This window comes from Sceloporus occidentalis, unplaced genomic scaffold (genome assembly GCF_023333645.1).
Source record: "Sceloporus occidentalis isolate IW3139 unplaced genomic scaffold, rSceOcc1.0.p SCAF_6, whole genome shotgun sequence".
In the NCBI taxonomy this organism is placed as follows: domain Eukaryota; kingdom Metazoa; phylum Chordata; class Lepidosauria; order Squamata; family Phrynosomatidae; genus Sceloporus; species Sceloporus occidentalis.
The window spans coordinates 86,545,156-86,557,428 of NW_028316986.1; the positions used below are offsets into that span (position 1 = coordinate 86,545,156).

General features: G+C 38.0%; 1 protein-coding gene across 2 annotated transcripts in view; it reads right to left on the minus strand.

Annotated features, from left to right (window-relative positions):
• Nucleotides 1–4,620: 4,620 nt before the first annotated feature.
• The window catches only part of VTA1 (vesicle trafficking 1), a 41,718-nt gene continuing 34,065 nt past the window's right edge, over nucleotides 4,621–12,273 (minus strand). For both annotated transcript variants that reach the window (XM_089530267.1, XM_089530269.1), the window contains exons 7-8: nucleotides 11,400–11,480; nucleotides 4,621–5,664 (exon numbers count right to left, since the gene is read on the minus strand). In XM_089530267.1, the coding sequence (XP_089386393.1) occupies nucleotides 5,519–5,664; nucleotides 11,400–11,480 (227 nt within the window). In that variant the 3' untranslated portion in view covers nucleotides 4,621–5,518. The remainder of the gene's footprint in view (nucleotides 5,665–11,399; nucleotides 11,481–12,273) is intronic.

A 12,273-nucleotide genomic window follows, 5' to 3' on the forward strand; every position in this document is an offset into this window, starting at 1 on the left:
TCCCAAGCCAGTTGTCTGGGGATGATGGAAGTGTATTTCAAACACAGGAACACAGCTGTGGGGAAGGGGGAAAATAAGGGTATTGTCCCCTCAAATGAGAATCTTCCCCTAATGAAATTTTCCTTCAAATTTCTAGCATTGCACAGAGTGAAACACTGAAAATCAGTCACACCTAGAACTCATATTTTCTGGTTTCACCACTTTGGTACCTTTGCCTGCCCCTTTTCTTTGGCTGCTTGAACTGTATTTCTATATGCTTAACTGGAGTTTTAAGTTACAGCAATGCTAGAAATTTGGGGACTGAAGGATTTTCAGGATTTCATATGTGGCGACCAGACACCTATATACAACCATCACCACACTGAGCATTCAGCTCACTCTCTTATATACACATCCCCTCCTAGGGGTTTGAGTCCTTCCTCCTCCTGGTATGTCATCCAATTTCCTATCACGGACAGCTGTAACTCTGTAGAATTGAATCCTGCTGGTTTCACCTCCTGCCCCTCTCTCATCAGCTTCCTGTGACTCAGGGCTCTCCAAATGTTGAGTCATCATGTCTGCCACTTAACTCAGGTTACCTTGTCACCTTTGTCCCACTTCCAAGCTACAGCCACATCTCTGACATTTTCTGCCCAGAGTGCTCTGTACTCAGACAGAGCAAATCAAGATGCAACGCTGAAAAAGCTACGGAAGTCAGTGTGTAGGTTTTAGTTAAGATATTCCTGATTGAACACCTGGTTAATGTTACATGGGATGACTGTTCTGGTTTTTAGCTCTCCTCCTTCAAATTTGGTCTGGAGTCTTCCTGACTGTAGTGGAGGCCTTTTGGGGTGCAGGAAGAGAAAAGATAACGGAGAATAGAAATCAGACACAGATACAGACACACACAGTCCTTGCAAGTGAGTGTTTTTTTTGATGATACAAGGGTTATAGATGGGGATCCAAATAATTTATGAGGCTAAAAATCTTTCTGGCACAACTGGGGAAGATGTGGCCTCCCAAATTATGTTGAATACCAACTCTTATCAGAATTAAGGATGGAAACAAATTGGAATTATGGATTTTAGACTCTTACATTTTCTAATTATTTTTTAAAATTATTTTATTGGCTAAAAACATCAAACAATCTGATAATCAATCACTTAGCATTTAAAACATCACACAAGACATACACCTTCCAGTTACATAAGCTATGATATTTGGGGTCATAGAAATTTCGTCCCTTTATATATCTTACGAATTCTCTTGTTCTTTCTTCCATTCTTCTTTTCTCTTCTTTTTTTCCAGTACCTTCTTCTTGCATATCTCTACTTTCCATAATCCTTCTCCTCCCCCATCTACCAAATTACCCTTCATCATTTTCCATTCTTCTTACATACTAACATTTTCCTCTCTCCCCTCTCTTACATAACCTGCCTGTGCCTTCATTCATATCTCCTCGCAAACTAACTTCCTCCTCAACCCTTAACAGTTTCTTCCCCGCATGATCTCTTGGATTTCCAAAATATTCTATTTTATGTAATTTGCTTTTATCCCATAAAATTAACCCCTTTGGATCTCTGTTAATATCTTTGCTACTATTACTACCAAATACGTATTATAATCCTCTCTTTTTCAATAAAAATTTGTGGGTGTATAATCTTCTTATTTCCTATACCATTGTTTCTAAACATGAACATAGAAAGACTAGAAATATATGTAAATAATTAACCAGTGTTAGCATACTTTGAGGAAAGAAAGATAAAGAAATAATAGGTTTAACAACTATGTTACGGAAGGTATTTGGAATCAATACTTAACTATCATGTTTGGGTTGGAGGATGTGAAGAAGCGAGGAAGGAGAGTGTGAGAGAGTTTATTATATGGCTTAATTATTTACGTTTTCTAATTCTTGATGAGAAAGGCTGTCACCCAAATACTTGTCTCAGCAGACTGACACACTCCAAGATGAAAATGTTCAGCTGCTATGAGATTTTTTTCAAATGCTGGGATTTCTTTGTGAAAAATATTTCAACCCCTCCCCCCAAATATTCTGTACAAAGCATTTATTTTATGCAAAGAAACAATGCTTTTGTTCTGGGTGCCTTCAAGCCATTTCCAGAATAAATATCTAGTATCTAGTACAGTTTACATTGCTATTTTATCTTCCATGGCAGTTCCACATATGAAGTATTGAAGCATTCTTACTGGGACATTACACATTAGCATGGATTTCTGTGACCAGACTACCCCTGTACAGAAACAGGGACAGTTGGCAAGGAGATGACACCAGTAAAAGATGTTCCATGTCCCTGGGGTCATCTGGGCACTGACTGACAAAGCTGGATACAAAAGTATTCCCAGTGAACTTCCTCTTTCAAGGGAAGTACAACCCTGTCAAAAAAGACTGAACACTAGCTTCTTGGCCTGTTGTCCATATACCTGCACAACCTCTTTTCTCTTGGGATTTGGCTTAATGCCATTCTACTTCTTCCAGGTATCTGTTCAAAATCTCCACAAACTGACATTACTTAGATAACAAGTTGGAACGCTAATGGTATCTTATTCCAAACCCTTGCCATAGATGACTTCACCCAGTGACTTCATATCAATGTTAAAAGAGCCTAGGGAATAGGTGGAAATGATGCAACACTTTTGGTAGCTATTGGACTGCTGATGTTATTGGACTGCCATTCCTAGCATTCCTCACCATAGGCTCTCCTATGGTGGGAGATGCAGGCCAGGAACATTTGGAGGACTACATCATTCCCACCCCCAGCAGAAGGCTGAGATGGAACCCTGTGATATCCCTTAATGAAGACTCTGTGGTAACAAGGAAATCCTTATCCCCTCTTGTTACATGTTGAAACAGAGACTAAATATCTCTTTCCAATGTTCAGCAGATAGAGACCGTTGCTTTATTTTGAAGCTTACAGTTGTTAAACATTTGGGAGACTGGCGGTTTTTTACATTTGAAATGTGTGTGTGTGTGTGTGTTTTTTTTACATTTGTTTGCTCCCTATGAGCTGTTGCAGCACAGAGACTAAAACTGACAATCAGACAATTTTTGGCAAAGAATTTGCTTCTTCCTGGGACTCTTTAGGTGACATTAGGGAAAACATTCCCCTTGAACCTCAGCTACATCATTTAGGAATATTGTCCTGCCTGACGAGACTGCAGTAGGGCTTAGAAAAGCATGTACGTGAAGCCCTTTGAAAACTCCCAAGTGCTATATAAATGACAACTATGAACTAGCTCAACTTTTGAGAACAGCAAGTAGATGTTTAGTATTTTCTTTGCAATCACAATGGTGAGATATTCAAATGTGAGTACTGTCTGCACTGTTGTTACACCGCGGCCCCAATCTGCCTTTTTGCTGGTTGAAAAAGGAGAGGCAAAGAGCCATTTCTTTTGGGCCAGCAAAAAGCTGGCTGTTTCGTCCCGTGGTGGTTGGAAGCCGACTTTACGGTGCTCCAGAGGTGTACAGCATATAAACACACCACCAGAGTGCCTGGAAGCCAGCCCCCATGTAAACAGCTGGGGGGCTTCTAGTTGGCTTGGGAGCCTTTTATGCTTTGGTGCTAAATGAGACCTGAAAGAACTGTTGGAAAAATATTGTAAAATGTTGGTAAACATTCAGAACAGTGATAGGATACACTTAGCTTACAGGTCTGATCTGGTCCATATCTCAAATGGGGCCCACAGAGGGCCCCTGAATCATCTATCCCTACATTATCTCTCTGGTCCCAAACCCTGGCTGAACAGCTGGCTGGAGACAGTATCAACCTGGATGAGGGGGAATAGATCAAGTGTTTTAAACTTCTGGTACCATTTCACTGTCTTTTACTATGAACTACTTGGAGATTTTGCAATATTCCACAGAATAGAATTGTTATATCCAGCAGACTACAATTATTATAACCAAGTTATTTTGAACAGTTTCAGTAAAGGTGACCTGGGGAACTAGTGAGCTGGAGGAGTGTACCTTACACTCTGTCCACACCCACTTGTTCGATCATCATCCATCTTGGAAGAACACAGATTGACCAGTTCCAATTTCCCAGGGTGAAACAAACTGAACAGATTGTGCAGGGGAATTGTGAGCATGCTGAAATCCCAGTTCTTCCTTCCCTTATACTCTTCAGTATTTACCTGTAACCTCATGATAAAGTTACATAAAGTTTTGAAATGGAATTACATCAATACTGTTGTGGCATTTGAATTTTACTGCATTATGTAATATTCAAGGTCAGTGACAGCATTATGTTGGTGTTTATTTTAATAAATAACTGGATGAGCACACAGTGCTTAATTCTACTGTTGGTTAATGGCTTATTCACCTGAGAAGATAAGTGTTCAAGCTATCATGATAAGAATGACTTGCCATAAAATAGTCAGATTTGAAAAGGGGGGGAGGGAGGGGTATTTATCCAGCTCTGTCACTATGATCTGTGTAAGATCACTAGAGACTGGTCATTTACCCCTTCTGAAGAGAAAAAACCTGGACCATAGTTATTCACAGTCTCATAACTTCCACACCCCACATTTACACTACTGTAAGGAATATTCAGAAGCAGCAATTGTATTTTCTGCACTGTTACTGTGATTCAGTACTGGGAATACATCAACAAGAACTATGTGTTTGAAATTGGACTATTTTATTCATTGTTAAAACTATATATATACATATACATATACATTTTGAAATTATATTAAGAATTCAGCATTACATGTAAAGAGTCAAATATGTTTTAATGTCATCTACAATCCAGCATTAGTTGAAAATTTTGATTTATGCAGCAAATTTACTGTTTGGGAACAGACACAAATAAAATATACTGTGAACAGCTCAACACCATAGTTCAGATATTTAATTAGAACAATGGCTTTTTTGTAAGGTATAGAGTTGAAACTATCAGCAGCTGGGTTTTAGATTTTGGATGCATCTTCCTTTTATACCCATAAAGAGGAAAAAAAAAACCCAAACACAGCAGATCATACAGCTTGGCTGAATGCTGCAATCACAAATTATTAGGATGGTTTTCCCAAAATATCTTACAAATACTACCTACTTTTTCTACATTGATTTAACAGCACCTAAGAAAACGTCTCCTGCTTTCTCCTTCTTTTACAACAGAATCTGATGGTATATTCCTCCTCTTCTTATAATGTGAACTTTCCCTTTAAACTGCATTTCCAAACAATTTTGTTTGATACTTGTGACAAATACCTCCACCCTCACACCTCAAAATTATAAAAAACAATAGCATAGAGGTCTGGACAGTTCACATCAATGGATCAGAAGTACTCAGAACTTGCACTGTGAGTTCAAATCATTTTCCTCAGATGGTTCCTGTTACTTTGTCAAGAAGTAAAGGCAGGTCATAGCTCCAGACTGTAGAAAGAATCTGATACAGAAGCAGATTTTGTTTTCTTGTCAGAGAAATAAAAATGTTTTGTGTAACTGTGTTTGTTTGACAGGTTGAAGGTAGGAGTAATCGACTGTTAGTTCTTTAAGCATCAGTCAAAGACAAAGACCTCATTCTTTGCCTGTAGTCAGCAGCTTGAGGGCTTTTTGTAGATTCTGCACAGCAGTGCTTACATCTTCATATTGCAAAGCACTGCCAGCATATTTGCAGTATTTCTGGGCCTTGGCAAAGTCTTCAGGAGTCAAACGAGTTTCCCCTATGAAAATAAAGACCAAGATTCAAGGTCACTACATAACACACACATTTACTTAACTACTTGAAATGAATGGCTAATATCAATTGTGAATACTGAAGTTGCCTGATACCCTTAATGAGAAAGCTAATACTTTGAGAGAGATTTGCCCTTTATCGGAAACCACTAAGGAAAGCTTTTAAAAACTCCAGTCAGCTAAAGCATCATCATGTTACAATCTGCACAAAGATGAAGGACAATGCCTCATGCTTTAACCTTACATTTCCCCTTTCCCCCCTCAGCTGGGAACACAACTGAGGCCATTCATGCTGCCTCTGCATAATTTGTCTAGATAGGGGAACATCCCTGTTACAAATACACTCATTCAGCAATGCAAGATATGCACACTGTTGCTGCATTTTCTTTTTCCTGGCAGGTGAAAGAGAGCCAGACCTGTATTTTGTATTAATAATGCAGCAGCAACTTGGTACAAACAGTGGAATATTTTTAGTAAGGAAAAACATAAGGAATGTGCTCAGTTAAAACAAAAATATATTCATCTACACTTAGTATCTTGGATGGCCAAAAAGACAAAACAAATGGCTCCTTGAACTAGACATTCCCTGGAAGTCAAATTGACTAAACTAAGCCTGCCCAAGTAGTGAATGCCTCGCTACAGCAAGTCAGGTTTCCATCTTGCCAGTGATAAGGCCATTATTGGGGGGTAAATAAAAAAAATCCTCCTAGATAGCTCTTCCATAATGGAGAGCTGCTGTCAGTCTCCAATATTCCATTTTTGGGCAAGATTCTAAAGCATGTGGTGGAGTTCCTGGATGAAACTTATTATCTAGATACATGTCACTCTGGCTTCAGGCCCAGCTATGAGACAAAAACAGCTTTGGTTGGGCTAACTTAACTGATTTAGGAGTTTTTTGACACACACACATATATATGTATATATACACACATATGCAGGGAACTAGGTAAGAAGAGTGTGATGGAATCTGGGGGCATAGCTTTACAGTGGTGCTGGTCTGTCTTGTTGGGGTGGCTGTCTTCTTGTTATATTATATATTATATTACTTCTGTATTTGTTGACTTTCTTCACTGTACAGCTCTCCCATTAATATATTATGATGGGGATTGGGTGATCCTAACTTTAGTATTCAGTGTTGTATCTTTGTACTACACAGTGAGAAAGCCTGAAATATAGGCATTTAGGTAGTTTTCACAAACATTTAAATTAGGAGTAATGAAGTGTGGTCTTGCAGATATAGATGACTTGCTATTCCCATCATTCTTCATTACTAGCCAGGGTGGCTGAGGCTGATAGAAGGTGAAGTTCAACAATATTCAGGGGGCCAAAGGTTCCTCAACCCCAATTTAAAAATGCTGTTATTCTGTTATGTTGTACAATCCTGTGTGTTTACTTGGAGAAAATTCCAGTGAGGCTTACACCTTATGTTTAGGACTGCAGCCTTAATTTCATTTTTCAAAGATGGATAACTGAAAACTTATCCTGATGTTACAGGATGAAATCTGATGAGAGATAAATTCAACATTCAGCTCCAACTGGAGCAGACCCACTGAATCAGTGCAATTTATTTCCATTGCTAACAAGTTCCCATTGATGCAGTGGGCTTACTCTAGTTGGGACTAAATTGAATTCATCCCAGGAACTTTTACATTTATGGACATATTACATAACTGTAATTCATTCACCATTTGAGTTACTTCTACTGTTGAAGAACTAGATTTATTTATACAATTAGTGTTAAGTGTCAAATATGGTGATTATTTATTTATTTATGTTATTTTGGTTTTGTTCTAATGAAGTTAGTGAGTTGGATTTGAATGTTTCCTTCTGTGACTGGAAGGAGTCTGCCTTTGATAAATGGACACATTCCACTGGTGGAAGCTTCTTCTGGTGTGAGGAAGGGAAACTTTATAATCAACCCAATGTATTTGACAACAGTCAATGGGCTAGATCTTGCTTTGTTCAGTTCACAGCCCAACCTTTTTAACAACTTATAAAAATACACAGCAGGCAATATTCACTTCATTGCACACCACTCCAACTGTTCCTTTGAAAAATACTAAATTTCTGTCAACTGTAAGTTTAATACTGAATCTGAAGGGTTTATTTTATACAGTTATATTTGTAATATGCAGCTGGATATCCAGACGTTTAGGTCCACATTTCGCTTGTAAGATTTGGTCAGTGGTGACCTCCTTCCATTTGAAAAAACACAGCAAGAACAAATTACCCCAAAGACTGTCTCAAGCACATTTTGTTTTTTTATATGAAGATGCCAAAAGCAACTTGAAAATCATTCTTTTAGAAAACAGAGAAGGCATCAGTCCAGTATTCAACTGATTTTTTTGGAACAAAGCCTAAATTAACCAATCTAATCTTATTTTTACAGTACCTACTCTATTACATGTTCTATTGGCAACAGGCCTTTTTATTATTGAGGCCTACTTCATATATCATTATAGCAACATATCAGGAAACGGGTTTACCATTATTTGTAAATGACCAAGAAAAAGCTGGAAATATTTCAAAAAAGGAGCATTTAGAAACATGAAAGTATATATGGTAGATTCTTTTCATCTGCATCAATTGAAAGAATTGGATTCTGAAATACCAAAAATATTGACATATGGGTAAGGCTGTGCCTTATGCAGCCTAGAAAAAGCCAGACTCTCTGCAAATCCAAGGATAATATTAGTATAGTAGTTATATTCATTTCTGCAATGTAACAGTCCACAGTTAACTTCCACCAACTATGAATCTTTCAGCTAAACAGTTTGGAACCTGATATAGAAGCTGAAATGGATTTAGGTCAGGGATAAAGAAATTAGGCTAGTGAGGAAGGAAAGCAGTTTAATGTGTCTGACAAAACGTGTAACTATTTAAGAACTGTGGAGAATGGTAGGATATCAAAGCAGATCACTGTAAAAGCAGCACAAGATATCTCCCTTGATGTCCCAGGCAATCTGGTTATGTATCTAGACCAGGAGGTCCCAAATTTGGGCCCACAGATGTTTTGGAGTGCATTTTCTAGAAGCCCTAGGTTGTATGGCCAATGGATAGGAATGCTGGGAGTTTAAATTCAACAGTCTCTTTAGAACCACTCATCTAGATTTTACCTAAGGTTTGATCAACTCTAAAGACTTGATTTACCAGGAAGTGACATCTTTTGATATGCCCACTATGCTGGGGCAGAGGTGGAAATTGGGGAGGAACAGACAGGCAGGAAAGAGCAGCTTGAGGTTGATTCCATCCAGAGGGCTGTGGGATTGCAACAACATGATGTTGTCCTGATGCTGACCCCTGTCGCGGTCTCAAATGGACTACCGCAAGGAGCGGAAAAGATCAATTCCTTTTGGGGCTGGGTTTGGGCAACCCCAGGAGCAACATAGGAGCAACCCCGGTGTGGCTTCCAAGTGGGTTGGGGGTGTACATCATCGAAATGTCACACCCCCAAGCCATGTGGAAGCTGGCTTTTTACATCCATCTGTTTTGGGTCATAATTGGGTTTTATGTTTTTATATTACTGCATTCTGTTATTGTGTGGCATACAACTATGATGAACGAGTAAATGCTTTTATATGTTTTTGTGTAGGCTATTCGATTATAGGTTTCTATAACACTTTTATTTTTATTATTTATTTATTTTATTTATATGAAGATTTCCTCCTGGCACTGGACCAAAGGCAGCTCATAAAAAGGCTAAAACAAGATAAGCTAAGAACATCATAGGAAATACTTAAAATATAATTGATCAAGTTATCGTATTTAAAAATCATTACATTTAAAAAAGTATTACTACAATAATATTACAATAATAGCTGATAATCTGAGATTGTTATATTGTCATCCACAGAAGAAAAAACATTGCCTCTTCTCTGATACATAACTAACATGTCAAGTCCTTTTGAAAATCTGTATGCGGATGTGTGGGCAAGAAAAGCCAATATGCTTGTTTTCTGTATACTGATCACAGCCAGGCTTTTCTTAGGAAGTCTCTGGCAAATGGCACACTGGTGAAAAGCATACATAGGCCCTTGGTATCTATTGGGGTTTGGTTCCAGGAGCCCTGTGGATACTAAAATCCATGGATGTTCAAGTCATATTAAATACAATGGATAGTATAAATGGTTTCCCTTATATAAAATGGCAAAAATTAAGGTTTGCTTTTTGGAATTTATATTTTTAAAAGATATTTTCAAGTGTGGATATCTGAATCTGTGGATAGACACCATTGCTATGGAGGGCCAACTGTACCAGTTGTTATGTATCATAGCGGGTAACATTTGGTGGTGTTGGCTGGGGAGTGGGAACAGCAACTTGCTGCAGGTTGCACCAACCCTCCTTACCCCCAAGAGCTCAGCAAAAAACAAAAAACAAAACAGGAAGTACCCATTTGATCTCTTCCAATTTTGATTTTTCGTTTATGGACTGGAGTTGTGGAGGGCTCCTGATGTGGCAAAACCCAAACCAATTGCTTCTGAGGCACTCTAGAAGTAGTAAAAATCATTTGTTTCCTTTGTTTTATTTCTCGGGAGAGGAGAAAGTATGTTATTAAAAAGCCTTGGGAGGTCACCTGTGACCGATGGGACCCATTCCATCAGCCCCATTATGGAACTTCTGGATCTCTAATATATTTTATCACCTACCATTTGACTAGTTTCCAAGCTACTGGGGCATGCATATAGATGCCAGAATTGTAAACATGTTTTGGAACTGAGAAACATCCAAAGTATTATGTCATACCTTTCAGATTTGGATGACACATATTGCCTTACTGGGCCCTTCTCACTCAACAGAACCAACTGTTCATCCATGGCAACATTCCCATATATTACAAAACACACAAGACAGATTTAAGTGTGGAGTGGGAGCAAAATGCCTTCAAAACATGTTCTAGGATTAATATGTTTTGTGCAAAATGACAAAATAAATTCGGACCCAGTTATGGGGGCTCACACAAAATTTTCTATCTAGGAAAAGGTTTTAAAAATTTAGCTTTGTAAACAAGTTTTGTAAACAAGATCTGGTTGCTTCTCAAGGCATTTTCTGTCAACACATGGCTACTGAGCAGAGTCTCACACAGGCTAGCTCTATCAGAAGAAAGAACAGCAAAGGAACTATGCTGCACACAATCCACTAATCCTAACTTGCGTAATGCTGACTAGTCTATCAATGTTTTGATTCTACAATAAACTGGAAGAATAAGCATATTAAACATTTAACATATACTAGTAGCAGGCAATGTAAATCTGACCAGCCAAATTTGGAACTCATACAACTGCCAACACAATAGTTTTTTATGTATATTTTTATAGTGGTTAAAGTACTCTAGCCTTAGCCAAGCTCCCAAAGTTTCTCCTTTCCTCCCTGAGAAAACAATGCCTTTTTGGTTAGTTTTTGTTATCTGACTAAATATCCAAGGCTGGTGAATGTGTGTGCATTTCTGAGAGTGCTTTCAAATATAATTTCTGCAAGACTATCTTGATGTAACATCATCATTTATGAACAAAACAGGAACGTCTAATATAAATGAGTATTTTAATGTTAGCAATGCTTTTGCTGCTGTATCGACACTCAAATTATTGTCTCTTTTTTAAAACAATGGTTCTTAGGTTAATGCATTCCACTTGCATTCCACTCAGGTGTTTACAGCTCTGTGTAAAATTCTGCAGCTAATGCTTTTCGTATGTTGTAAACTGATACAGAAAAACAAAAATCTTACCTCCAGGCTGGACATTATAAAGTGAAGGATCTACAATTGGAATATTTTGAGGAGTGGGTTGAACTGTACTGCTTGTAACACCTGTGGGTAACAAAAAGAAACAAATCCTGTTTATTTACTTCACATAGCTGTGCTCCAGTTCAACTTATTTCACAAGTTGCTGTGAGATGTGTAAAGCATACCACAGAAACAATATGAATTGGTTTAAAAATTAAACATGAAAATGTAATTGATATACAGTGTCTATAATCTTCTGTGATTTTATCGTAATTGCAATGGAGGTGTATGTTTAAAATTTCCACATAATTTCAAAAGAGAACATTAAACCAATAATTTATGAGTTAGGCATACATTATTAGCATATTTCATTAAATATTTGATATCCATTTGTGCCTTTAGTAATTCAATTACACAAACATGCAAAAGGTGGTATTAAGCAATATAAACATGACAGAATTACATACCACACAAAGTGGAGAACAAGAAAAAGGGACCATACAAGCTACCCTCTTTTTGTTTTCATATATATCCCCCTCTATGATAACTGTACTGGAAGAAGACTGGAAGGAAACAATTAGGCTCCTTCTTTGGGAAAACCCAAGTCAGTATTTTAAATAGCAACAGCCATGGCAATGAATCCTTCTACTACTTATAAAATGTAAGTACAGAAATACAGGAAGAAGGAAATCCCACTGTTCAGTGATGCGTTTGTCAAAGTTGTGCCAATTCGCTGCTCACTAGCTTGCCAATATGGCAGACTCACTGTAGCATATTATTCAATGGCGCTTGTGTGTACATGGACATATGCACATCACCACAACTGAGTAACATGGACCTTGAGTGCCTGCATTTTGTCTCATCTGAGAGGGATCCC